The sequence below is a fragment of the Xenopus tropicalis genome, chromosome 6, assembly GCF_000004195.4.
Source record: "Xenopus tropicalis strain Nigerian chromosome 6, UCB_Xtro_10.0, whole genome shotgun sequence".
In the NCBI taxonomy this organism is placed as follows: domain Eukaryota; kingdom Metazoa; phylum Chordata; class Amphibia; order Anura; family Pipidae; genus Xenopus; species Xenopus tropicalis.
In genome coordinates, this window is record NC_030682.2 from 16,969,860 (window position 1) to 16,997,292 (window position 27,433).

Consider the following 27,433-nt stretch of genomic DNA (forward strand, 5'->3'; position numbering starts at 1 on the left):
CCTGAAAAAGTAGCTGCTACTTTGTAGCTCAGTGTGTCTTTACCCTTAATCATACTGTAACAAGTGCTGGTACAGGTGGTTGTATTTAGATTTGGAAGAAGACAAAGTGACTCTTGGAAGTTGCTGTCTTGGCAGGTTATTATGCGCGGAAGGGGCAGAGGAGTAGGAGGACAGATGGGCCGGGGACGCATGATGCCAAATAAACAAAACCTTCGTGTAGTGGAGTGCAAGCCTCAGCCGTGCGCCGTGTCAGTTGAAGGGCTTTCTTCGTCAACTACTGATGGCCAGTTGAGAAACATGCTGATGTCGGTCGGACCCATTCAGGTAGGTCGTGCTCAAGAGCTGCTTATTTTCAGCCAAACAGCGCATAGTATTTTAGCTAGGACAAAAATAAATCCATAAATGGCATTTTAAATAATGTGGTTTCTTAGTAGGACTGCACCGCTGTGAAGGTACCTCTGTGTGGGGAGTGGGTTTAGTTCAGTTTATTCAATACCTATCTGGCCCAGATTCAACTTCCCTTTGGAGAATTGGCCACTTGTTATCAGATTACTTGCTTCCATTATAAGAACTTGCCACTAAAGGTGGCCATGCAGGGGCAACGAACAGTGTTGGCAGCTTATCGGCCAGTGTATGGTGCCCTCCGATGGCCTCTGACTAAAATCTGTCTGAAAATGATCCAGGTATCGACCAGGCAGGTTTTAAAATCCCAATGGCGCATCGCAATGAGCGCATAAGCTCGTTAATGCAGTCCTTGTCCTGACAGTCTGCATCCAGTCAGTGTGATTCAGTCATTATATAGTCAGTATAATATCTCCCACCTCATGGTGGGCATATCAGGGAAAGATCTGCTCTTTGCCAACCTCACCAAATGAGCGGATCTTTCCATGCATCGCCAGCTTAAGATATAATTTCCTTCACCCTGTATGAGTACTAACACAATGCTGAATGTTTGGGTGAGAATTCATAGAAAATGACCTTACCATTGCATATTTGCACTGATGCAACTTAGTAGTGGATAAGGGAACACAAGCTGCAGTCAGAACTCCTTATGTGTGTCTTGTTCGTCAGTGGAAGAGTATATCCAATACATCTCTATAGGAAATGCTAAAGGCTGATAGGGAAAGGGGTATTTTGATTGCCATTGTGTTCCACCAGAGCACAGCTGCAATCAACTGTGTGATGCTGAAATAGCTGAACAAGGCCCAAAAATATGATGATTTCCTTGCATGATTATGTGTATTGCCAGAAGACTTATGAAGCTAAGAACATATCAGTCAGGAAATTTAGTTGGCTATCAATCAGCTTCACTGTTTTCTGTGGGCATGAGGCCTGCCACTACAGGTTGCTGCCATTAATTGCATTATGAGCCACTGGCACCTCTGACTTTGAGAGCCAGGGTTGGGCAGGGGAAACAATCCCCTATCAGTCTGCAGATTATTTGTCCAAACTGTATTTAATCTGTAGATGCTTTCTGTTGGCTTACATGGTGCATTGGTAGATGAGTCAAAAGGAGCTCCCTTTTAATATCAGGAGTTGATCATGAGAATCTATTAAAGGAACAGTTCAGTGTAAAAATGAAAAGAAAAATATTTGTAATATAATTAGTTAGGCAAAAATGTAATCTAGAAACGCTGGAGTGAGCAGATGTCTAACATAATAGCCAGAACACTACTTCCTGCTTTCAGCTCTCTAAATTCTTAGTCAGTGACTTTAGGGGGCGGGGGGGCACATGGGACATAACCGTTCAGTTAGTTTGTGAGCACGCAGGTCAGATTCAAATGCAAACTAACCGAACAGTTATGTCCCATATGGCCCCCCTCCACGTCACTGATTGGTTACTGACTGCTAACAGCTTAGATAGCTGTAAACGAGGAAGTAGTGTACAGGCTATTATGTTGGACATCTGCCCAATCCAGCCTTCATAGAATACATTTTTGCCTAACTATATTGAAAACATTTTTTATTGTGTGCAGTCTGCATTTCAGTTTTTACCCAGTTTCATTTTTACACTGAACTGGTCATTTAAAATGAATTATGATGCTCTTGGCATAAGCCTGCCGTTTGCAGGATCATGTATGTACAGTACTTTCCTGTTAATGTCTCACAGCTGAAAATTACTGCTTTGTCAAAATACTGAAATGTCTGTCTGCTTTGAAAGTGATAGGGTCAGCAACATATATATGTGGCCTCCAGTGATTCAGACTGTAGATGCCTATTGATACGAGGCTCCTCGGGGCTTCAGCATCAATCGCCTGGGGGGGCTCACTTGCCTCGAATATTTTTAATGCATATATGTATGTCTACTTTGTCTAATGGAAATCATACAATATGGATGTGTAGTGATATTCCTGGGATTTCCCAAACTGATCGTTTTACAGAGTTTTTATTTTGCCTATAATCCTCTTTGTAACTGCAGTTTGGAGTGGTTTGCCATTCTTTACACATGCACTCTAAAAAGTGACTTGTGGGAAACCCACCAACCATGGGTCACATTCCAGTGTTTAACAAGTAAATTGTTTATTTGTGGCCCAATGCCAAAAGCACCTCTTTATTTGCAACAGTTATGTAATGGCACATGGGCAAATTTAACACAAAATCGCCTGACAATCTCTTGTGGTTTCATTTTACCCTTTCTCCTCCCCTCCCCCTTGGATGAGCAGTTTTTAGAGAGATAATGAGCTCTATAATGAACCACACCCTAATTGGTGCCTCAGGCTGACGGATAAGGATGATTCCAAGGGTAGGGTAGGTTTGACTATGAGGGAGCTACGATGAAACAAAGTTTCCTCCTCTTCCCCCCGAAAGTTTTGTTGTATATATTTTATAATATTATGCATACAAAAGCAGAGAGAGAGTGCAGACACTTTTATCAAAATATATCTGTGCACAACACTGCTTTCCTAGGTCTTTTATTAAAGGAGAAGGAAAGGTAAAAACTAAGTAAGCTTTATCAGAAAGGTCTATGTAAATACAGTAAATAAGCACTCACAAAAACACTGCACTGAGTCCTCTGTCAAAAGAAACACAAGATTTGTGTACACATGTACTTTGGTATCAGACTCTATCTCTCAGAAAAATCCCAGTGCCAGAGTCTGCACAGCTTTTTCCCTTCTGCTCCCCCCTCGCATGAGAATTCATAAGAACTCGCTCCCGCTCCCATCAGAATGTGTGATCTGAGCTGCCAAGGGCTAGAGCTGCAGCAGGAAGCTACTGAGACCAAGCTAAAATGGAAGCTGCTATCTTAAACAAAGAGGGACCCTCTAGGGCTCTTTAGGTATGGTAAAGCTTTCTGCAGAATAAATATAGCATTCTAGGTGGCACTAGTGTTGCAAATCTATTGGCAGTGAAATGCCAAAATGACTTTCCTTCTTTAAAAAAAAATAATATATGGGCACACCTGTATTTGGTGAAGACTACAAATGCTTTTTGGGCTTTTGAAAATGCCCATATTACTGGTTCTTTAAAGGCATGTTGGGCATCAATACCACAATTGCCTTGGTTAGTAGATACAATGTATATGGCACCCATTGACAATACTGATTCTTTGTTACCACTACCCATAATAAATGTTTTGCAGTTAATCTGCTGGAGCTTTTTTTTCCTATTTTTGGATTTTTGATTCTTTGTAAATGTGTGTACAGCTATACTTACTCTCCCCGTACAACACACACAGTGTGCATGACTTGCATCGGGGCTGAGCGGGTCAGAGATTTCCCTTCACTATATGCTGATCTATGAAGTGCCAGGCAGAGCTGTTTGTGCCAGTTGGCAAATCCTGTGACTCAGCGGCGACAGCTGGCCTGTCGGATACCTACAATTTTATCATGAAGGTGTGATCTACACCGCGGCGCTCTAAGGAAATTACTGGCGCTCTCTAGGGGCCCATCGCCTTAGAAGCCAGGCACCTATGTGGACTTTCCCTTGCCAGTTTCACATGTGCCAGCCACACATCAGTGATAAATATGTTAGCAGTCAGCTCTATGAATAGCCATAGCCGCTTCCAAGCTCCATTTATTTATTTTTTTTACCCCTGTAGAGCCTACGACTAAATAGTCAGCTCCTTTTTACCTGCTCGGGGATCTGTTCCTTTGGGTTCTCCTTTTATTAAATCTGTGTAACAGAACGTTGTTTTTCATTGTGCTTCCAGACAGGTAACTAAATGTGTATACTTTTATAGCACGAGCGTGTTGCATCCAAAAACCAGACATTGGTGAAGTAAGTGTAAAGTTTTCCATCAGTCATACCCAATGTTTTCAGTTCTACATGTGCAAAGTAATTTTAGGGCCAAGCCATTCCTCATATTTAGTTTTGACTTATTTTCAAAATACTTTATTGTATATTTATGAGTTAACACAGTCATGATCTTCAGGTTGCAAAGTAAAAAGAATAAAGTACTTTGTGGGTCATTTTTATCCTCCCTTCCCATCCTATCCCCTCATCCTTAGGCCTACAGGGCCTTGTGGGGCCATGAAGGGCCTAAAGCTACTTTGCAGAGATTGATTTTTTTTTTTCTCTAATTTTCTTTGTTGCTTTATTTACACTGTTAACCTGGTTTTGTGCTGTGATTCATGAATTTCAATCCTGTGGGGTTTTTCTAATCGGCAACATTATAAGAGGCAGAAAATTTAGATATACAGGTATGGAACCTGTTATCCAGAATGCTTGGGACCTGTTATCCAGAATGCTTGGGACCTGGGGTTTTTCGGTTTAGGGGTCTTTTCCGTAATTTTGGATCTCCATACCTTAAAGGAACTGCACTGAGTCCTCTATCAAAAGAAACAGAATGTGTCTCCTTTTTTGTAAACATGTTGTTTGGTATCAGATTTCCTATCTCAGAAAAATCCTTCATTCCTGGGCTGGAGTCTGCAGAGCTTTCTCCTCTCTCCCATCTCCTGCTCTTCACTCCCATAAGAATTCACTCCCCTTCCCATTAGAATGTTTGATCTGAGCTACCAATGGCTAGAACTGCAGTAAGAAGCTGCTGAGGCCAAGCTAAAATGGCAGCTGCTATCTTAAACAGAGGGAGCTTCTAGAGCTCTTTACTCAGTATAGCATTCTAGGTGGCATTATTGTGGCAAATCTATTGGCAGCAAAATTACTTTCCTTCTCCTTTAAGTCTAACGGCCTCCAATATGGACTAATTATATCTTAGCTGGAATCAAGTACAAAGCACTGTTTGATTTTTAGAGAAAAAGGAAATAATTTTTAAAAATGAAAATTATTTTATTAAAATGGAGACTGTGGGAGATAGCCTTTCCAAAATTTGGAGCTTTCTGGATAACGGGCTTCCGGCTAGCAGATCCCATACTTGTAGTATGTTTATGCCACTTTGCACATCACCCAAGCACTTGCCTTTCTGCCTTAAGCAATGTTGTGTTTGACATAAAAACCTCTGGGAAGGGACTGGAGAATAGCAGGGCAAGGGGGCAACTGTAGTATCGGTGTTGCCCAGTGTGTGGCCCCTCACTAAGGATGGCCCTACTTATATGGCAGCGAAAAAAATCTAACATTTTTATGGAACTGTTACAGAACCACCAACCTGCTTTATTACATAAACCGACCTATTTTTTATTTTTCAAATCACTCCCTACCATTTCTAATATAATCATATACTTTTTTTTTTTGCAAAATTGGTTCCCAAATGAAGCTGTTTTGCATTACTTTGCCTAATAAAGGATTGAATGATATATTTTAATCACGCACAAATCTAGTTAGCATGTAATTGTCGGGTATCCAAAATCTAATGCATTAAAATGAATGTTGACATCATATCTAATGGGCTAATATAAGGGACCAGAACAGCGCGGTTCTGTGTTCCTTTCTCATCAGTCCCTAAGTATCTAAAGTCTGAGGTAACTTAAGTACTTAATCTTCTTAGACTTAATTAGAAGGAAATGTCAGATGAGTTGGATAGCAATTACTCTGATATTAATTTCTTTGGATTGATATGCATCATGCATATCCTAATTAAATTGTCAGAAGTCAGTTTCCCAGTCAACTGCATTTCTAATTTATACACCCTCATTAAAGCAGCAGCACTTTCTACTCTAGCTGAGCGAATGTTCTGTTGGGTCAGCCTTCTATATTGTGTGCGCTAGTTATGAACCCTAAACATAGGGGCTCATTCATGAAAGCACAAATTTTCGCCTATTAAAATCATGATTGGCAAAAATTTGGAGTAACCACGATAACTTCTGATGTGTGAAAATTATTTTCTTGGTCGTACAAAAAATATTGTGGTTTTGATCCGAAAGTCACAAAATTTTCATATCTGAACGATCGTAAACAACAAGAAAACCTTTCTGGCTTTGAAACTTCAGTGGATGGTTTTGGAAGCCTCCCATAGGGCTCAATGGCACTCTGCAGCTCCAACCCGGCCCAAGGAAAGTCTCCCATAGGGCTCAATGGCACTCTGCAGCTCCAACCCGGCCCAAGGAAAGTCTCCCATAGGGCTCAATGGCACTCTGCAGCTCCAACCCGGCCCAAGGAAAGCCTCCCATAGGGCTCAATGGCACTCTGCAGCTCCAACCCGGCCCAAGGAAAGCCTCCCATAGGGCTCAATGGCACTCTGCAGCTCCAACCCGGCCCAAGGAAAGTCTCCCATAGGGCTCAATGGCACTCTGCAGCTCCAACCCGGCCCAAGGAAAGTCTCCCATAGGGCTCAATGGCACTCTGCAGCTCCAACCCGGCCCAAGTAAAGCCTCCCATAGGGCTCAATGGCACTCTGCAGCTCCAACCCGGCCCAAGGAAAGTCTCCCATAGGGCTCAATGGCACTCTGCAGCTCCAACCCGGCCCAAGGAAAGCCTCCCATAGGGCTCAATGGCACTCTGCAGCTCCAACCCGGCCCAAGGAAAGTCTCCCATAGGGCTCAATGGCACTCTGCAGCTCCAACCCGGCCCAAGGAAAGTCTCCCATAGGGTTCAATGGCACTTTGCAGCTCCAACCCGGCCCAAGGAAAGTCTCCCATAGGGCTCAATGGCACTCTGCAGCTCCAACCCGGCCCAAGGAAAGTCTCCCATAGGGCTCAATGGCACTCTGCAGCTCCAACCCGGCCCAAGGAAAGTCTCCCATAGGGCTCAATGGCACTCTGCAGCTCCAACCTGTCCCAAGGAAAGCCTCCCATAGGGCTCAATGGCACTCTGCAGCTCCAACCCGGCCCAAGGAAAGTCTCCCATAGGGCTCAATGGCACTCTGCAGCTCCAACCTGGCCCAAGGAAAGTCTCCCATAGGGCTCAATGGCACTCTGCAGCTCCAACCCAGCCCAAGGAAAGTCTCCCATAGGGCTCAATGGCACTCTGCAGCTCCAACCCGGCCCAAGGAAAGTCTCCCATAGGGCTCAATGGCACTCTGCAGCTCCAACCCGGCCCAGGGTCAATACAAAAAGTTCTAACAATTAGAAAAAATACTATTTTTTTCTCATTCGCGGTCATTCGTGCTTTAATGAATGGGCCCCTTAATCTCTTTGGGGAAAAGCTATCTGTGTTTTGTACCTGCTGAAGAAAAGTACAGGAATGGGACCTGTTATTCAGAATTCTCAGGTCCTGGGGTTTTCCGGATATTGTTTTGCCAATAAGGATTAATTATATCTTAGTTGGGTTGATGTACAAAATTCTGTCTTTTACAGAGGAAAAGGAAATCTTTTTAAAATTTTGAATTATTTGAGTAAAATGGAGTCTATAGGAGATGGGCTTCCTGTAATTCAGAACTTTCTGGATAATGGATCCCATACCTGTACCAACAATGATGGGATCCTTCAATTAGGTAGGTGCTTAGGACATGAGGGGTCTCTGGTTACTCCTCTACTTAAAAATCTGGAAGTACTAGGAAACCAAGACACTAGAGGGATGAGACATGTTATCCAGAACCGGGGTTTTTGGATAAGGGATCTTTCCATAATATGGATCTTCATACTTTCTACTAAACAATTGTTTAAACATTAAAGGAGAAGGAAAGGGTTTTACTCATTTTTTAGTATGTAATAGAGGGCCCCTGCCCCTACCTGAACGCTGAAATCATTTCTTCTAAAAATGCTCCTTTGCCCAGTACGGTCCTCCCGATGTACACACTATTTCTCCTTGTCTGCGCCGCCATGTTTTAAACATGGCGCTGCACTAGCTTCCCCGCTTGCCTTTCCCCCCCCAGCACCTGTCAGCTGTCACCGTTCCTCACCCCTCACCTCCCTGCGTCCTCTCATCCCTGCTCCTCTCCTCGCTCGCCTCTCTGCCCCAGCACCTGTCAGTCCTCACCGCTCCCCTCCCTGCACCTGTGTCCTCTTGTCCCGCTCGCCTCTCCGCCCCAGCAACTGTCAGCCGACACGTTTCTCACCCCTGCTCACCTCTCCCCCTCCCTGCACCTGTGTCCTCTGGTCCCTGCTCGCTTCTCCGTCCCAGCACCGCCAGCCGACACGTTTCTCACCCCTGCTCACCTCTCCCCCTCCCTGCACCTGTGTCCTCTTGTCCCCGCTCCTCGCTTGCCTCTCCGCCCCTGCACCTGCCGGCTGCGTCCTGTAATGGCCCCAGCTGCTGCTTCTAATGGCAAATAGCGTCTCATAACCAGACGCTAGGGGGAGCGCGCCTGCTTGTGCGCATGCGCCGCCTTTAATAGTAAGTCTCCAAGTCCTGGAAAAGAGCGATGCATTATGGGAATCTTTCTACCCTGCTCAGCGTTTTTTTTTCCTATTTTGCTTCTGATCTTCTGAACAGGAGAAATATGGGGAGACTTAAGGGCACTATTGAGACAACTGAAGGTATGCCTGCATTTTGAGAATAACTCTTTATTAGCCTTTCCTTCTCCTTTAAGTAAACCCAATAGGGTTGTTTTGCCACCAATATGGATTTATGCAGCTTAGTTACTATCAAGTACCAGCTACTGTTCTATTATTAGAGAGAAGTAGGAAATCATTCTGAAAAAATTGAATTTGGATGTACAAGGCTAGTTCCACAGGGGGGCTGATTATTCTGCAGGCTGAGTATCTGCCCCTCCAATGAGATCAGTCGCCTCCGTTGCCTGCACTTGGAACCAATGTGTCGGCCTGGGTGCAGGCACACATGGTGGATATTGGCGTAGAAATGCAAAATCTTGTGTTTCTTTGCCAATTTTCTCCATGTGTGCCTGCATTTGTGTGGAGACCAAGAATCGGACTCATGTGGAGTCAGCTAAAGAGATCTGTTTTACGAATAGGCTTTGTTATTTATGTCTTTTAACATTTTATTACTGTGCTTCAGTCAATTCACTCTGTTCGGCCACTGAGCAGCTCCTGCTGGAGTCAGTTTGAGATTGTTCAATGGGGCTCATTAGTTTAACAAGGGAGGTATAAAATGTTCCTCCCTATTAGTCATTTACTTACCCAGCGCTTCTAGGAACCCTGCAGTCTGCAGCTTTATTGAGACTGGACCCAATGCACAAGACCTAAAGCTAGAGAAGAAGGCTTCTACCTGTAGAACAGTCCTGCCTGGAACCCCATGTCAGTAAAGGTTGGTGGTCAAAAGGAAAATTTCAGCTGTCAGCTGTGTTTTTAGTAGCACTATAATGTAGGGCCAGTGTGGCCCTCCCATCTGAACTGAATGAAAGCCTTGGAGCCCCATGCAGACGTGGGCCAGTGTGCCTATCCAGCTGGGAATGGCACAGAAAGTGCTAGTACCTGTGCCTTTAGGCCATTTATTTAGGGTTAGTGGAGATTAATTTCATGGGCGTGTATATGGGCTATTAAAAACTGCCCAAATTCTCCTCGTATGATTTAGGGCAATGGCTGCACCCTAGGGCACGCTTGTTGGGAAACATTCACCATTATGCTTCAGAAATGCTTAACTGGACTTTGTCTGTTGTTGCTAGAAATAATTTCTTTATTATAATCAGCAGAGTAAGGCCAATGGAACACGGGATGATTTTAAGCATTTTGTTCTGCATGTTTCTGGGGTTCCAAATATGGAACACTAAAATTCTCTTCATTAAATTCAATCAAGTGATTGTCAGGCAATTCATGCCCTGGATACATTCACCGCTGCATTAGCTTATTCAGCTGCTTCTCATGGAAAGACCCCATGCATTTGGGCTCCTGAAAACTGAAGCATATAGCCCAAATGTTCCCTGTGTGCCAACGCCCTGAGTGAATTGTCTGCATCAGGTTAACACAGCACAGTAATAAAGCCATAAAAGCAAAAACAATAAAGGATCTACTGCATGCAAACGGATATGACTTCAATTACGAAACAGAAATGATAAAGACTGTTGTTGGGATCATTACCCTTTATATAGTGTTGTGGCTAGTTTTCTTGTTAACCTAATGGGAAGCCTTAAGGGGGTTGTTCACCTTTAAGTTAAGTTTTAGTATGTTATAGAAGGGTGAATTCTAAGCAACTATTTACTTAGTCTTTTTATAATGTTTTAATGTTTTTGAATTGTTACCATCTTTTGCCTCTTTCCAGCTTTCAAATGGGGGTCACTGACCCCGGCAGCCAAAAAGCTATTGCTCTGTGAGGCTACAGTTTTATTGTTGTTACTTTTTATGACTTAACTTTCTAATCAGGCCATCACCTGTTTATATTCCAGTGTCTTATTCAAATCAGTGCCTGGTTTCTAGGGTTATTTGGACCCTAGTAACCAGATAGCGGCTGCAATTCCAAACTGGAGAGCTGCTACCCATAACCACAAATATAAAAATGGAGACCAATTGCAAATTGCTCAGAATAGCACACTCTACATCGTACTAAAGGTGAACAACCCCTTTAAAATGAACTTGACACAAGGCTGTTACTATTCTATTCTATATTCTATAAAGGAAAAGACCTAGTTGTATTGTTTCTCCGATAAAGTTCCTTTCCAGCACTGCACTTTTCATAGTATTCAATGCTAATTGAAGCCCCCGATAAGTAGTCGGCAGTCTAACCACAATATATGGAATATGGGAGGATTTGGTCAGAATTTGGCCCCGCTGTGAGTGCTTGAAGGGAAGCTGTGCTTTAGAAATCTTTCTTCAACTGCAGTCATTATCATTTATAGCGTATTAATCCCTGTTAAATCCACTAATCATCTTATTCGTGACAGGTTCATTTTAAATATTTCATGGCTGATGATCTAATAGATAAACCCTTTCCCCCCTGTGACTGACAGGCAGCTGGAGTTTGAGACATATGGAGGTCTAGTAGTTACAAAGGCCTACGAGGCGAATATTGTTGTAAGGATCAATTTGTAACCAATTGAGGAAGGAAGCTCACTAAAGACTGCTGTGCCCTCTGTTGGAAAGAATCTGTACGCGCTGTTGCATTGGCCATATCAGGTCTGCTAGCCACAAGAGACACCAGCTAGCCATAGTTTGATTATTTGGAGGATGAACATTGATTTTTTTCAACCTACAAATACAAGCAATTTGTTGGTTTGACTTCAGTTTTCACCAAAAGCAACTTCTTTACTAAATATTTGGGTCTATATGATCATTGTATTAGCTGTCTAATTGTTACATGTTTAATTGTGCGCTGCACAGAAGCTGCGATTGGCTGCTAGTCACCCACATGAGGTTCTTAAACCTTCTAATGGAGCCATAGCCAACAGAATCCGATTGAGATACCAGGTATGTTCTTGGCTACTAGCAAATGTTCTTGGCAAAATGCAGCCAGCTATTTGCATTCAAGTGACATGTATGTGCCCAGCCAAGTACAGGGCAGGCTGTCTCATTGATGGCGGCCTCCACGGCAGTTCTGTGGGTACTGTCACGTTGCCTTCCCCTTTATTGATTATTAATTGCCTAGAATAGTCAGTGATAAAATGTTAATAAAAGGGAGGAGGTAAAAGAATTAAATGTGGATATTCAGGTGTTATTTTTTTTTTTGTTTCTTTAAATGGTTTGTTTAAAAACAAAACAAAAAAACTGTACTATGTTTATTGTTTGCTATATTTGGGTTAAACCCTAAATGGCCTGTTCTTCCCATTAGTAAAAATCCCTGGCCACACAGAAGGTATTAGAGACTTGTGCCTTTGGAACCCCCAAACAGCTGAGCAAGGGGTCAGGAAATGACCTGTGCAACTGTAACCTGAAGTGATGTCTCCTGAGCAGGAGGCTGGCACTTGTTTTTTTTGTTTTGTTTTTTTTTTTACATATTATTTCTTCTTCCATTTGAACACTGAGTAAGAATTGAGTGAGTGGACTTAGGAGGGACCACCTTTAATGTGGGCAAGGTTATCGCCACAGTACAAACCTGCACCTGTTTCAATGGTTGTGGCTCAGTTTCCCCTTAGCTTATATGCTATGATTGACGAATTACTGCTGGATCAAGGCACCCCTATACGTTTATTGTGTGGCAAATGACCACCTAGACCTGATCAGTATTTGTTTATATATGTTTCAGTACTACAACTTGTTAATTCTGGAATAATAAAGTTTACATATTTGAAAGCATCATTTGTTGGTTTAATTTACACGTGATCCCGTCAGGGCTACCATCAGAAACTTTGGGGCCCCATAAAAGAGATTTATATGGGGTACCCCATTGAACGCATAAGCACAGTACCAACATTTGGGCTACACCTCTGGTGTGTGCAATATAAACTCTTGATGTCACTGTACAGGTATTGGACCAGTTATCCAGAATGCTTGGGACCAAGGGTATTCCGGATAAGGGCTCTTTCTGTAATTTGGATCTGCATACCTGAAGTCTACTAAAAAATCAATAAAATATTAATTAAACCCAATAGGATTGTTTTACATCCAATAAGGATTAATGATATCATAGTTGGGATCAAATACAGGTACTGTTTTATTACAGAGAAAAAGGAAATCAATTTAAAAAATCTGAATTATTTAATTAAAATGGAGTCTATGGGAGAAAGGCTTTCCGTAATTTGGAGCTTTCTGGATAACGGGTTTCCGGATAACAAATTTCATACCTGGGGCCCTGCTGAAAGTTCATGTAGGAGACACTCATCATTTAGTTAATAGCACACAATATAAACAGGTGACATTACTCTAAAATAAGCAGCTCATATAAATAGTTGAAATGAATAATAAATGTGCCAATAAGTCAATCCGTTCATTGGGGGCAGTGAAATCTACCTTAGGGTTATGAACTCATTGGTGGTTAGTGGAGTTTGCCCCTGCCCTGCATTCAGCCATCAAAGGACTGCTGGCTGCAACATTTCAATAACTAGTTGTCCTGCCCGACCACCTGCTCACTATATGGGCAACTAAAAATGTCACCCTTGTGACCTGTATCTTATGGAGTAATAACGCTATACACTGCATTTTCTTAGGCTAACACCGACGCAATGGCTATGGGTGCAGGCACAGGGAAGGGGCTTGTTCTTGGCCTGTGTTTATCTGCAGGCCAAGAATCAGCCCCGTGGGGCATTAGCCTAAAGCTGGCCATACATGCCTCGATAGTATAGTATGAAACCTAGTTTCGTATGATATTCGGTGCGTGTATGGCGGATCGAGAAGACGACGATTGCAAAAGCTTTGGATATTGGTTTGTCTCGCCGATTGGACGGGGTCAAAAGATTTTGATCTGCGTTTAGGGCTGAATCGTCAGGTGGAGGTCGAATCCCTATTATTTCTACCTCCATATTGGCCCTGAACGTCAGTGGAGGGAGGTAACTTTCTTTCCTATGACCTATGGTTGCAGGAAAGATTGAAATTGGTACATGTATGGCCACCTTTAGGGTGAGGACACACAAAGCTACTAGTAGCAGCTACTAAAACAGACAATGCTGATCATTTACTGATAATTGTCTCTATGTGGGTTTTAGCAGAGGCAATTCTCAGTATTGTATATGGCAGGGGATTTTCTGGTGTTTAGTAGCCGTGACAAGTAGCTGCTACTAAATAGCTCTGTTTGTCTTCACCCTTAATGTTACAGTTGTAGAGTCTAACATGGAGAGTACCATAGATTCATGTTAAAGGGGAAGGAAAGTTACTGATACACTATGGTGTCAACATATTAATCTCACTATGGCAACTGAGAACATTCTTGATATTTTACAAGCTAATATACCCAAGGAATTAACATTCTGTATCATGGTGTGCACGGCTGCCATCTTAGTTTGGCACAGTGTTACTTTCCTCTGTGTACGGTGCAGCCTGGGCATGCAAGGTTACAAGCGCAGTATGATGCCAAATGAACGTGGCCCGGCACCTAATCACCTGCATGGAGTAAATGTAGGGGTAAGAGACTTGGCAAGGGACATTATGGGTCAGCAATTACTGGGCCTACCATGTGACCTATGTGTCAGTGCTAATTGGGTGGAGGAATTTTATTTTTTTTGGCATTTTATTGTCCTATGTATCGGGCCCTGCCCGTGTCCTGGCTGACCAACCTCTGAACGGTTACACAATACCTTTGGGGGGGAAAGGACTTCATTAACACATTGCTGTAGTCCTCTGCTGATAGGTCCCTCTAGACCCCCCATTGTATAATATGGTCATAAGATCACACTTGGCTTCCTTGCACATATATTATAAGGTACCACCAGGAATCTTATACACAAGCTCTAAAATACCCTCATTTATGAGATTATTTTTTTCTTTGAATGGAACATGACATGCACAGTCAATATAACTGATCTTTAGTTGTTATCAATGCAATATCCTAAATGAACACTGATTTGTTTTTATAACATTTTAGTTGGCAAATAACGTGCTGGATTGCGGTGCAGTAGAGAGACCTCCATACAATGGTATTTATTTTCTTGTTTTATTATTTTAGAGCTTTTGTATATTTTTTTTTTCTGAGTATGTATCATTATAATGTATTTTCTTTCCTTTTGGCTCTTAGAGCTTCTAGCTCCTAGACCCAATGGGATGATAGGGGGGCTTTCTGGGGGCTGCAGCAGTTTATTGCTTCATTTGTGTATTTTTTTTTCTTTTTATGTACATATTATGTATAAAGTCCCAATATATTACACACATTTAAAAATAACATAGAACCACTGACGGATACAGGGGGTAGAGAGCCCTGCTTATGGCAGGGGAACCTTCCACCTGTAGGTCCCTCAGTAGCCAAGCACTCCTAATGGGTTTTTGTGTCATAGAAATAGAGATAGTTATAGATGGATGGAGATAAATTAGTCTGTTTTGTATCCACAACATTATTCCAATGAAAGTTTCAGCATAAAAATCCTGAGAATTGCTATGTTTAAAAGGCAGAGTAGGGCACAGAGGAGTGATGGTAGCAAGCCTAGGGTTCGGGACACTTTAGGAGTGGCAGGACTTACTCTGCCCATAGCCCTCCAGTGCTGCCATGTTGGTGATTCGCGAGTAAAAAAGGTTGGGGATCTCTCTGATGAATTCTCAGTTAACCTACCTGGTGCCCAGTCTTTAAAGGGACAATTGATGATCAACTGTTCCTCCAGATAATGTGCATTTAGATTGCCCTGCCCAATTACAGATGATGTAGCCTGTCGGGGGGATTTGGGCTTTGATTCTGGGCCTATGAGGGTGCTTGCCAGGTAGCCAGTCAGCAGGCTGTATGAATGCGTCTTTTTGAAACTGAATCCTTATACTCCGCTTGTTTCTCTTCAGAAGAGGCTGCTGTAAATCTAATTGCTAAATATTACAGATGTTTATTAATTAGGCTGCTGTTCCATGTCAAACGCTGACCTTTTTATGTTCCTATTTACCCTTACTCTGTTAGACATTTGTGACTTTTACATGGCCCCATCATTTATTGCTAATTGTTTTTCTTCCTTTTTGCTCTTCACTTGTTCCCCTGGGAACATGGCCTGGCTGGAAATGGCAAGCCAATATCGCCCGTAGCTGGCCGTCACAAGACTGTCACAGAAATCATGTATTTGTGCTCATCTCGTGCATTAAGACAGAGGGGGATGTTTACTTAACAATTAATGGGCGCTTTCTTCTCTTTGCAGAGTTTCCAAATGCTTCCTCATCAGCGAAAAGCTATAGCGACTTTTAAAGAACCCAAACACGCGCTGACTTTCCAACAGAGGTTCCACAGGTAAGGGGAAAACCGCTTAGTCTGCTTTTTGGTTAATCGGTTAAATATACTGTACATAATATTGATGCTAAGTTAGAACCTATTTGTATTACTTCCATCTGGATGAGAAAAAATCAGCCATTTAAGGTCCCCCTACACCTTAAGATCTGCTCGCTTGGCATGGGTGATATCGGGAGAATTCAGGCTAATTTGATCGTTTGGCCCTGGGGCCAAATGATCGAATTATAATGACGGGTATAGGCAAAGTTGCTCCGGGGACCGCATCAACTAGCCGATGCGGCCCCCGATACGACTAGATTTTTAAACCCGTCTGATCGAGATCTGGACGATTTCAGGCCAGATATCGGTCGGGCAGGCCCGTCGGTAGTGCCCATATACGGGCCGATTAGCTGCCGAGTCGGTCTAAGGGACTGATATCGGCAGCTAGAGTCGGCCTGTGTATGGGGACCTTTAGAACCCTTTCTAGAGCTGGTTCTCCTTCTTGTGGCTGAGTATATAAATGCAGCTGCAGCGCTCCATATATTGGTGGGGAGGAGGGACTTAAACATTGAGGTTACAGATTGTAACAACTTCTCCGCAGCTTACAGACAGCATACAGGATACTCAGGTAATCCCTGCACCCTTTGGGTAGATGCATGCACCTTCCCAGTGGGTGCAGGCAATACTTAGTTGCATATAACATGGTACCCCTGGCTGGAGCTAGGCAGTAACTGCACAAGCTTAGTGATTTGACTCAGGAGTGCTTAGCAAATTGGTACCCCCATGTTTTAACCTTTTCTTCTGTGCCAGCTTTTGATTGGTAGTCATGTTGTACAGTAGATGGCACCATAATTCTCTACCATGTCCAGCCTTTAAAGGGGGACCTGTCATCCTAAGAAATAATTCCAGATCCTTATCTATCATGTTAGTTAATCAGAATAAACTTTAAATAAACCATATAAATTATTTATTATTGTTTCCATGGAATTCACACTCACAGCAAGCAGACAGGCGCCATTTTATGGGCACTGTTATTAAGGCAGGTCTTGTATCACCCCAAAATCTTGTGTATGCTTCAGACTGGGGGACCTGATGCCCATGCCTGTGTACAGGCTTTACAGTTATAGGCAGTGAGGAGGGAAGGGGGAAATGTTAGGTGTGCTGTGACATCTAGGAAGTGCTAAATGGAAAGTGAAAGTAATCACTGCCCCGCCTCAGGCATATAGACAGGGCAGGCAATATATAATTGACAGCTCAGGTTTTTAAATACATTAATTACATGTATGGATGTTTTAATTAAAAAAAGAATTTGCAAAGGACTTTTATGATACAGCTTTTTATGTGTGGGTGACAAGTCCCCAGCAGACGTTCATTCTTGCGATTACATGTAAATGTTCTCTTATAAATCCTTTCAGGCATATGATAGATTTGTCTCACATCAATGTGTCACTGGTTGCCGAGTGAATCCCCATTGTTGCGCCCAATCTACGCCACAGCAGCCCAGCGCCAGAATCAAAGATGGATCCCAGAGACTTGCTCGAGCGATGGAGTTCTGCTTTGGAATGACACAACGGAAGAACAAAAAGACAGTGGACATGTGTCCTAAACAGAATTTTTGGGGGTGGCGGGGTTGCAGTTAGTGAAGGGGGGCCCACAGAGGGACAGTTTCACACCCCCTAAACTGTGAGAGCCTCGTCGACTCGGATCTGGGCAGTTTTTCTTCTTCCAGTATATTTGTTCTTGAATGTTTGCCATGCATGTCTGACTCTGTGAGCAGAGACTGAAGTTTCACACCTCCTAAAAGCAGAACAAAAGTTCCTGTGTAGCAAAGAATACTTGATAATGGTTTCTCTTATCTTCTAAGTGGAATGTGTTAAAGCCCACTGACTTGGGGGGGGCTCTTTTTGCTCGAGTGGATCCCCCTAGCATTTGGTTAAAAAGGACAAAGTACTTTTTTCTTTTTTTTTTTTATTCCTGCCTTGTGTGTGTTTGTGTTCTCCTACAGTCACATGTGTGTTATATTGCCCCTGTTTATACCCCATAAAGCCATTCAGAATTCCACAGTCATAAGTATATTTATAGGGTAATTTCTAGTGTTTTCTTACAAGTCCCTAGTCACTGAAAGGAACATTTATAACAATCACCCAGAACCTCAATCCAAAAATGCCTTATTGGATTTCAGGCTCTTATTAGATTGCAGGCTCACCCTGTATATTGCATCTAAAATATACTATTTAGGTTTCTGTGTATCAGCAGGCACTGAGCTCTACTGTGCTTCCCACTATTTACACCCAATTATTTATATATATGGAGTCACTTACTATTAAATAAGCCAGCCCATTCCTGCTTTGCTTGGAGATCAGCTTTAGTAGCCGGCCATTCCAAGGATATATATTTTCCTTAATTGTTACAGTGGGTCCCTGCTTTACAAAGGAAAGGAAAAAAAATATGATTTCTGAACTTTTTGTGTTATGCTAGTGCAGCCATAATTACCAAGGGTGAGTATCTCCTTATTCTTCACTGCCCAGTTCCATAATATTGAAAAGACAACAGCAGCTTTATATACATCCTTGCATTGACCTTACAGTTTTAAGGTTCTCGTACATTGGCTGCACCCCGTCTCTAGGTAGACATTGGCCCCACACAGACTATATATGGACCAATTGGTGGCCAAATTAGTTTACAAAGTTTAAAAAAAAGAAATCATAATCGTAAAGCCTGGTTTCATAAAGGATATGTTGTAGCCACAGTTATAGCGCCCTACATTCATACGTTCAACGTTTTTCCCCAATCAGGACAGCCCCACCAACAGTTATAAATCCCATTTGTCTATATCCGGTGCAAAGGAAGCTGTACTTAAGCCAAGTCACGCTCATAAACAAATGATGTCCCCTATAGTCATGCTGGGAGTTGTACCTCACACCAGCCGTGCCACAGGTCCCTGCTATAGGTTGTGCAGCATAAATAATGTTCTTGGCCGTTACCACCGAGCCAGCCATATTACTTTAATGCAAATACAAAATGCAGCATAAATATATATTAGCACAGATGCTCCAAATAAAGTATCACCCTATGTTGGCTTTATACATTGGTATCTCCTTATAAATATGCCAGTGCAGAATACTCATAGATTAGCAGCCTGGAACCATGTCTGCTTGAGCTTCAATAAGTGGACTTATATCTGTGTCCTTGCAGCTCTTGTTATTGTAATGGGCCTTCTAGATTAACTTCCTGCCATGGTCAGGTGATGGGGCGGGGCTAATTCCCGCAACTGCTGTAGGAATGCTTCTGGAACTGGCGGCCTCAGGAAGTCTTATAGTGGGACCTGGGAAAGCCCACCATGCTTCCAGCAACAGAATCTAATAAATCCCTAAATATAAGACAATTGCATTATGTTAGCTTTAAAAAGTCCCTCTCACAGTAGACTAGACTAGAAATGCCCACTGTATAAAGCTTGGGAACTGTAGCACAATGTATATTTAGCATCTTTTTGCAGACTGAGCAATCTGTACAGGCTTTAGGGTCTAGGGGTACCAGAGTTCCACACTGCCATTAAGATTAAGCGCCACCCATAGGTCATTCTAGGCCCCTTCCTTCACTTTTCTGCACACCATGCCGGCGTAGATATATATTCCGTGCTGTGTATAAAACTAACGCCATATTACTTATAGCACTGATTTCAGTTAGACAGCACCCCAAGCCCTGTGTTCCTCATACACTCCCTTTATTTCTACTTTATTCTACTGCTCTAGAACAAGTTGTGTGAATGGAAGCTCCTCTCAGATCTAGATCCTAGTTGGCTTTGTCCTTGGAAGATCTGGCGTAACCATTATCTGTATTCTCTCATTGCCGCGCATTTGGGTTTAATACTCACCGTGCACATTGGTGCGTTTATTGTAAATACTGGAGGATGGGGGGAGGTCGGGGTAAAAACAAAAAAAGACTTTTAAATTAAGATATTCTGCCACTAAGCAGTCGTCACCTGTCGGACTTTACCTTTGCCCCCTGAAAGCAAAATTCCTTTTATGTTTGTGGTTTTTTTTTCTGTAATCTTTCAATTTTATAAAGATAATTAGTAAGTGAATGATTTTATCCTGAGCGGTGTATTATTTTGTCAGGATACTATGATCTTGATACTATTACCCCCCCCCCCAGGTTTATTTTACTTCTCTTTTATTTCTTTTTGGTCAATGTTATGTTTTCGCATCAAACCATAGAAATTGTCATTTGAATTGCTCATTTCCAGATCATTTCAGTGTTTCCATCTCTCTCTCTGTTTCTCTTGGGAAAACGCATGCTGCATTGTCACCTAAACCTTCATGGGAAAATGATTTTTTTCACTAGGAGTTTCATGGAGAAAAGGTTTTTTTTGATCAAATGTATTTTGAGAGTATTTGGTTCGTTGGTGTAAGTTGGTTACAAATTCTTTATTTTCAGTAGTTGGAAAAACAAAAACTAAAGCTGGGTTCCCCGTTTATCTTAGAGTCTTGCAGTCCAGCATCCTTCATATTTGTGTCCCCTTTAAACCGGTCCTTGGGAGAAACTTATATCTCTGGGTGCGCTGTGTAATTCCACACTTGTGCCCTCTCTTTTTGCCTACATACACACACACCCTTAAATCCTTTGCCCCTCTATCTATCCTCCATACATAGCAGACCCTATGTGGATAAAAAAACATGGCACATTGGTTTTAAATGAGGCATGGCACAGACGCAGAAACCATTCCTCCGCCGGCACTTGGCTGCTGGAAACCAATGACACGTGTTAATCTGTTTATAGTCTGCAGGCATAGGAGGAAAAGGGGGGAATGGAGGGGCAAACCCCAATCTGCAGCCTTTTTATTCCATTCTGACATTCCAACCATCATCTTTTTGTGCCACTAAAATAAAACAACTGTTTTCAGCTTTGCCTACAGCTGTTTAATGGTTCTAGTGGGTTTCCTTTTAGATGTGCCACTTGTCTTAGGGCAATTCAAGTTCCCTTAATGACATTATTTATATAGTAAGTAATATGCCCCCTATATATTCATTCCACGTTCCAATAAGTGGCTATTTGTCTGCACAGTCATAGCCCTGTATTAGATCCTTCTCCCAGTTAGTAATGGGAGTACAGCGTGCCCAGCCTGTCCCACTGCCATACGCTTCATAGCACCCAGGAACTACTCCCTGAGGGTGCAGAGAGTTTAGAAACTCCTAGCTCTTTCTCCTATGCACAGGATGGGCCTTACCTGCCATTCCCCTGAGCCGTTTGGGAACTTTCTGTTTATCCCTTAATATAATTCAGTGTTAGTGTTGCCACTGCACCCACTGCCCAGTGTCTGTTTAATATCCTTATGTTCCCTTCTAGAAACATGAAGCTGCTCTTCACCCCCCATCCCCTGTCTTTATTAAAAGAATAGGTTCCCCTAACATTTGGGCAAGTGAGGTGCTGCCGATCGGTACAAGTGTTGGCCCCAAGGGGCCTCTGTAAAACAATATTCCATGTTTATAAGATTTTATGTCAATTTAAATGTGTAAATAACTTGCTTCCTAACTTTGTATGGTGTAAATGTAACCCTGTGTCTTATTTTGTGTTGTTTTTTTTTACTTTTATCTAAAATTTGTATTTTTTCCTTGACTACAAACAACAAATTCTTCTTGATTTTGTTTGCAGGTGGAGCCTCTCCGGGTTGTACTGGTAGCGTTGGGTAGCAATGTGTGTCTGTAGCGTTTGGGCAGCTGTGTAGCATCCCAGAGCAATTCCTATTGTTTTATAGAATGTTGTATTTAGATAAAATAGAAGTTGCTTCTTACTGATTGAACATGTTGTAAATAACCAGTGTTTTTAGGGGACCACTGTGTGAATCAAGGGCAACTTCAGCAGTGAGTGAACCTAATGTGTTGTAACCCCCCCCGAGGGGCATATTTATTACTTACTGAGCATCGGCCCTGGGTATTCGATAACAAAAAAACAGGGTGAGTTTCTTATCTGGCATCGACTGATTTTATTTCCCCAAGTTTCATAAATGGATTTTTATCCCCAAAAATAAAAAATCTTGCCAGGTTTTAGTTTTTTTATTTTTGGGAAAAAAAAAATTCCAGTTGAGGAATTTCTTTTAAAAAAAATGAGAGGGAGAAAAAAAAAAAGCAATCGATACCAGAGATAAGGAAGTGACGCGGGATTTCTAGCATTGATTATCCCAACAGTGATGCTGGGAAAGTAATTAATATGCCCCTGAGTGCTGCTTTACTTGTTATTGGTAACCCCCCCCCCAATAATCCCTAAATATGTCTGACCCTCCCTCATTATTTGCCCCAGCCCTCCCCTGGGCATTCCCTGCATGTGGGCAGAGTTGCACACAAGGGGGGCAGGGCAAGTGCCATTTTCCTGTGCAAGAGGGGTGTAGGATTGTACCAAAGGCGCCGGGGGTCACTTCCCTGTGCTACTATGCTTTAAGATAAATTGCCATTTGAGCAACCTTACAAGTATTGAGTTAATGTGTATTTTTAATTTTCAGCAAAGTGAGGAGCTATGTGCTGTGCTACCAGGCCCAGAGCATGGCGTTTCAGGGCATGGACATAGGGGTATGAGCATAGGCAGGGGCGGGGCCAGCAGCACTTGGTAGGTACATACTATGTGTAGGGGGTCTCTGCCTGTGAGACATAAGAGTGCTCTTTTGGGTACCATTATGGGCAGCCAGGATCCTTCAGGGCTCCAGCACTTATTTATTTCCATTAGATTCCTAGTTTTGCACATTGCAGATTCTATGCACTGATCTTTGGGGTGCCTATAGGGGGCGCTCATTCACAGTTTAAATATAGTCACACTGATTTACCATTAAATCCTATGGATTTGTGTTTTTATGGCATTGGCCTTGCTCCGTGGGAAGGTTCTTACTGGATTCCATGTTGGGATCTTATTGTTATATTGTCACATTGCCGGGGAGGATGGTGGTATAGCTGTCACTCTGCCCAGCTGTGCGCTTCCTAACGGCACTTTATGGCACATTTCTGTCACTAGACACAGGGCTACTAGTAATGGCTAGTGTACTGACTGCCCCATGTACGGCCTGGTCCAGTCCCACCACTCATCCAGTCTAACCACTAAGCGTGAATGGCTAGTGGGACATATGTGAGTGCCTGGGCAGCGGCACGGGGATCCGTAGGGAGAGCCTAGAGCAGCACCGGGTTCCCATTAGTGATAGGGTGCTTCTTAATGAAGGGGAGCAGCAGTGGGGAACCATGGCTGCCATAGCCTTTTTCTTAATGGCTTTCTCTTTCTAGGAGGTCAGATCCAATGCTGTTTAACCTCTTTCTTTCCAGCTTCTCTCCCCACAAGCCTAACCTGTTTCCCTTTAGGAGCTCCTGCCCTTAACGTGATTTTATTTGCAGGTAGGAAAGAGGCAGCAAAACGCGTTCCGCTGCCGGGCTGCACTAATCTCTTCATTCCTCTTCTTTTTTACAGATTCAGCACTAACGCCACTTGTTCTCTCCATTAATGCACTATTTTCCTATAGGTACCAGGCCGGATTCCGCTGTCATTCCTGGGAAATCAGCCGCCGCTGTAAATGCCCTTACGCTCTTTCTCTTGTTGTTATTATCAGTCTGCAACGGGTTTTCTATTCCCCATTACTGGGCCACACGGTGCCGCCTCTCGGTGTGATCCTTCCCAAAATCTGTTAGTTTCAGTGAAACCGACCTGTAAACCAATAAACTCGCTCGGGTTTGGAGCAATGTGATCACATGACCAATTCTGTATCGAGAATTCATTATGCTTTATAATAAAGTGCTTCTTCATTCCTCCCGAATGTCTTATTTCATTTATTAATGTACATATAATAATAAATGCCTAATAATGTGCATATTTTCATGTGCTCTTCCGATTGTATGGAAGTTTTGTATTTATATTTTTATACAGAAATAAAGTTACTCTTTTTTTTACTTTAATCACTGTGTCTTTTTTTATCACTTCTACTTTAGTCAAATCATATTACAGGAGTGCCTTATTTCTTACAGGGGGCTGTAGCTGTGGGAGGGGCTTACAGTGGATCTAGACCCACATTTTACTCTGTTACCTACAAATCACAGATTAACACATTAGCAGGGGTTAATGCATGCTGGGAGCTGGAGTCCAGGAACATAAGGACTGTATTGGTAAAGCCATAATACTGGATACACTGGGGGTCATTTATAGACACTTGGCAAATTTGCACCTGGGCAGTAACTCATGGCAACCAATCAGATGCTTTCAGTGTTCAACCTGCCGCTAGCTGAAAACCACTAATCATTGATTGGTTGCTATAAGTTACTGCCCAGGTGGAGATTTGCCAGTGTTAAGTCAGTATTGTTAAACAGGCCAAACAGTAGGCGTGGCCTAAGAACCTTTGCTCAGCAAAGTTGGAAGTATGACCTTTGTGGAAATATTGTTTGGAATTTCAGTAGCGATCTGGTTGCTAGGGCCCAATCTAACCTAGCAACCAGGGCTGTGGTTTGAAAGAGAGACGGGATTATAAATTAGAGGAAGGTCAAAATAGAAAGATAAGTAATAAAAAGTAACAACAATAATACAACTGTAGCCTCACAGAGCAGTAGTAGTGTTTTGGCTGCCGGGGTCAGTGACCCCTGTTTGAAAGCTGGAAAGAGAAAGGCAAATCATTTAAAAACTATAAAGAATGAAGACCAATTGAAAAGTTGCTAAGAATGGGCCATTCTATAACATACAAAAAGTTAATCTGAAGGCGAACCACTGCTTTAATATCTTAAATGAGATGAAAAGCCTCCTTGTTGATTTTTTTTTTTTTTAGCAGCAGCAGCAGCCCCCCCCCCCCAAGCGCATCACTAGCCATGCCCAGCTGTGTGACTGCCGCCTCTGGTCACATGACTTCCATTCACAGCATGGATCTTGGGGATGAGCAACCAGGTCCCGACCGGATACCAGTGTGAATGGGCCCAGGTTGCCGAGGTCTGTGCTTTGGTAGCGGAAGGGTTTATCACAGGTAAAAAAAAAAACTTGAGTGAAGTTCCCCTGTAATCTGATGACTTCTGTTATGCAAATGGAGGAGTAATATTTTTTTGACTGGGAATAAATTCAGAGAAAATCATTATCTCGTCCAATCACCTAATTTCAATCTAACAAGGAAATAAATACGTTTGCAACTTGATTTCCCCTCTGCACATAGTTGTCCTTTTCCTGATTTTCCAGCAGGTGGTGCCACAGAGCAACGTTCAGTTCCCTTCAGCATCACAATCATACACGGAATGTCTTATAGACTGTATATTGATAATGGGTGCAGGGGGACTAATCCTGTCTCTGGATTTTGTGGTCACAGTCTCATTCCCCTCCCCCCCGCCTAAGGGTTTAAAATGTATTGGGCACAACTTACCGTTTATTGGTTTGAATCTGGCCTGAAGGTGACTATGGTATCTGAGCTGCCAGTAGAGAATATAAAGAATCCAGTAGTGAATTTACTTTAAACTTTATGAAGTTATTCTCTCTGCACACAAAGTTGAGTTTAGTAGCTGAACTAAAGCCTAACTACATAAGTAGGCTAGAAATGTTGTACAATATGTTTTGGGCTTCTGTACCAGCCCAAGGCACCCCCATCTTCTTTTCTGCTGATTCCCTGCACATACTTTGTGCTGCTGTCACTTACCTGAGCTTAGGTACCCACTCACTATATACTGTATATATACAATATAAATGTCACAGTATAACCTGAGCTTAGGGGCCCACTCACTATATACTGTATATATACAATATAAATGTCACAGTATAACCTGAGCTTAGGGACCCACTCACTATATACTGTATATATACAATATAAATGTCACAGTATAACCTGAGCTTAGGGGCCCACTCACTATATACTGTATATATACACTATAAATGTCACAGTATAACCTGAGCTTAGGGACCGACGCACAATATACTGTATATATACAATATAAATGTCACAGTATAACCTGAGCTTAGGGGCCCACTCACTATATACTGTATATATACACTATAAATGTCACAGTATAACCTGAGCTTAGGGACCCACTCACTATATACTGTATATATACACTATAAATGTCACAGTATAACCTGAGCTTAGGGACCGACGCACAATATACTGTATATATACAATATAAATGTCACAGTATAACCTGAGCTTAGGGGCCCACTCACTATATACTGTATATATACACTATAAATGTCACAGTATAACCTGAGCTTAGGGGCCCACTCACTATATACTGTATATATACACTATAAATGTCACAGTATAACCTGAGCTTAGGGGCCCACTCACTATATACTGTATATATACACTATAAATGTCACAGTATAACCTGAGCTTAGGGGCCCACTCACTATATACTGTATATATACAATATAAATGTCACAGTATAACCTGAGCTTAGGGACCGACGCACAATATACTGTATATATACACTATAAATGTCACAGTATAACCTGAGCTTAGGGGCCCACTCACTATATACTGTATATATACAATATAAATGTCACAGTATAACCTGAGCTTAGGGACCCACTCACAATATACTGTATATATACAATATAAATGTCACAGTATAACCTGAGCTTAGGGACCGACGCACAATATACTGTATATATACAATATAAATGTCACAGTATAACCTGAGCTTAGGGTCCGACGCACAATATACTGTATATATACAATATAAATGTCACAGTATAACCTGAGCTTAGGGTCCGACGCACAATATACTGTATATATACAATATAAATGTCACAGTATAACCTGAGCTTAGGGGCCCACTCACTATATACTGTATATATACAATATAAATGTCACAGTATAACCTGAGCTTAGGGACCCACTCACTATATACTGTATATATACAATATAAATGTCACAGTATAACCTGAGCTTAGGGGCCCACTCACACTATACTGTATATACAGAATATATATGTCACAATATTGGGCTGGCAAGTGATTAATTCAGATTCACATAACCCAGCATCAGAATATAATAACCACCCCTGTAGCATCAACTTTTAAAACAAGCCAACCTCATTGTCTGCTTGATGATTTGAGACGACCACTTCGATCAGTTTCCCAGAGCAGCACTGAGCATGTGCGGTGCCACTGACACTTCTAACAGACTCCAAGATGGGGAGCTCCTGTACACAACTGAAAGTCTGGATCATTACTGTTATAGGGCTGAACCTTTAGCCTGGAATACAGCATTTCTACTCAAATTCTTTTTTTTTTTTAATGGTTTAGTTTTCGTTTAGACAATGATCTCCTCCCGCCATAGCTGATTGGAAGATACATACGCATGAAACCCCTTTTCATTTGGTCACATGACTATAGTTTCAGGGAGATTCAGAATGGCCAATTCTAAGCAACTTTGCAGTTGTTTTTTTTATTATTTATTTTTTATAGTTTTTTTAATTATTTGCCTTTCTCTTCTGACTCTTTGCAGCTTTCAAATGGGGGGTCACTGACCCCGGCAGCCAGAAACTATTGCTCTGTGAGGCTAAACATTTATTATTAT

General features: G+C 42.3%; 1 protein-coding gene across 4 annotated transcripts in view; it reads left to right on the forward strand.

The window, feature by feature from the left end:
• The window catches only part of rbm33 (RNA binding motif protein 33), a 62,760-nt gene extending 38,911 nt beyond the window's left edge, over positions 1-23,849 (forward strand). Inside the window, exons 17-20 of one of the 4 annotated variants that reach the window (XM_012964803.3) lie at positions 136-324; positions 14,617-14,668; positions 15,857-15,945; positions 17,340-23,849. In XM_012964803.3, coding sequence (XP_012820257.1) covers positions 136-324; positions 14,617-14,668; positions 15,857-15,903 — 288 coding nt within the window. In that variant the 3' untranslated portion in view covers positions 15,904-15,945; positions 17,340-23,849. 4 annotated transcript variants of the gene reach the window in all.
• The last annotated feature ends 3,584 nt before the right edge of the window (positions 23,850-27,433 follow it).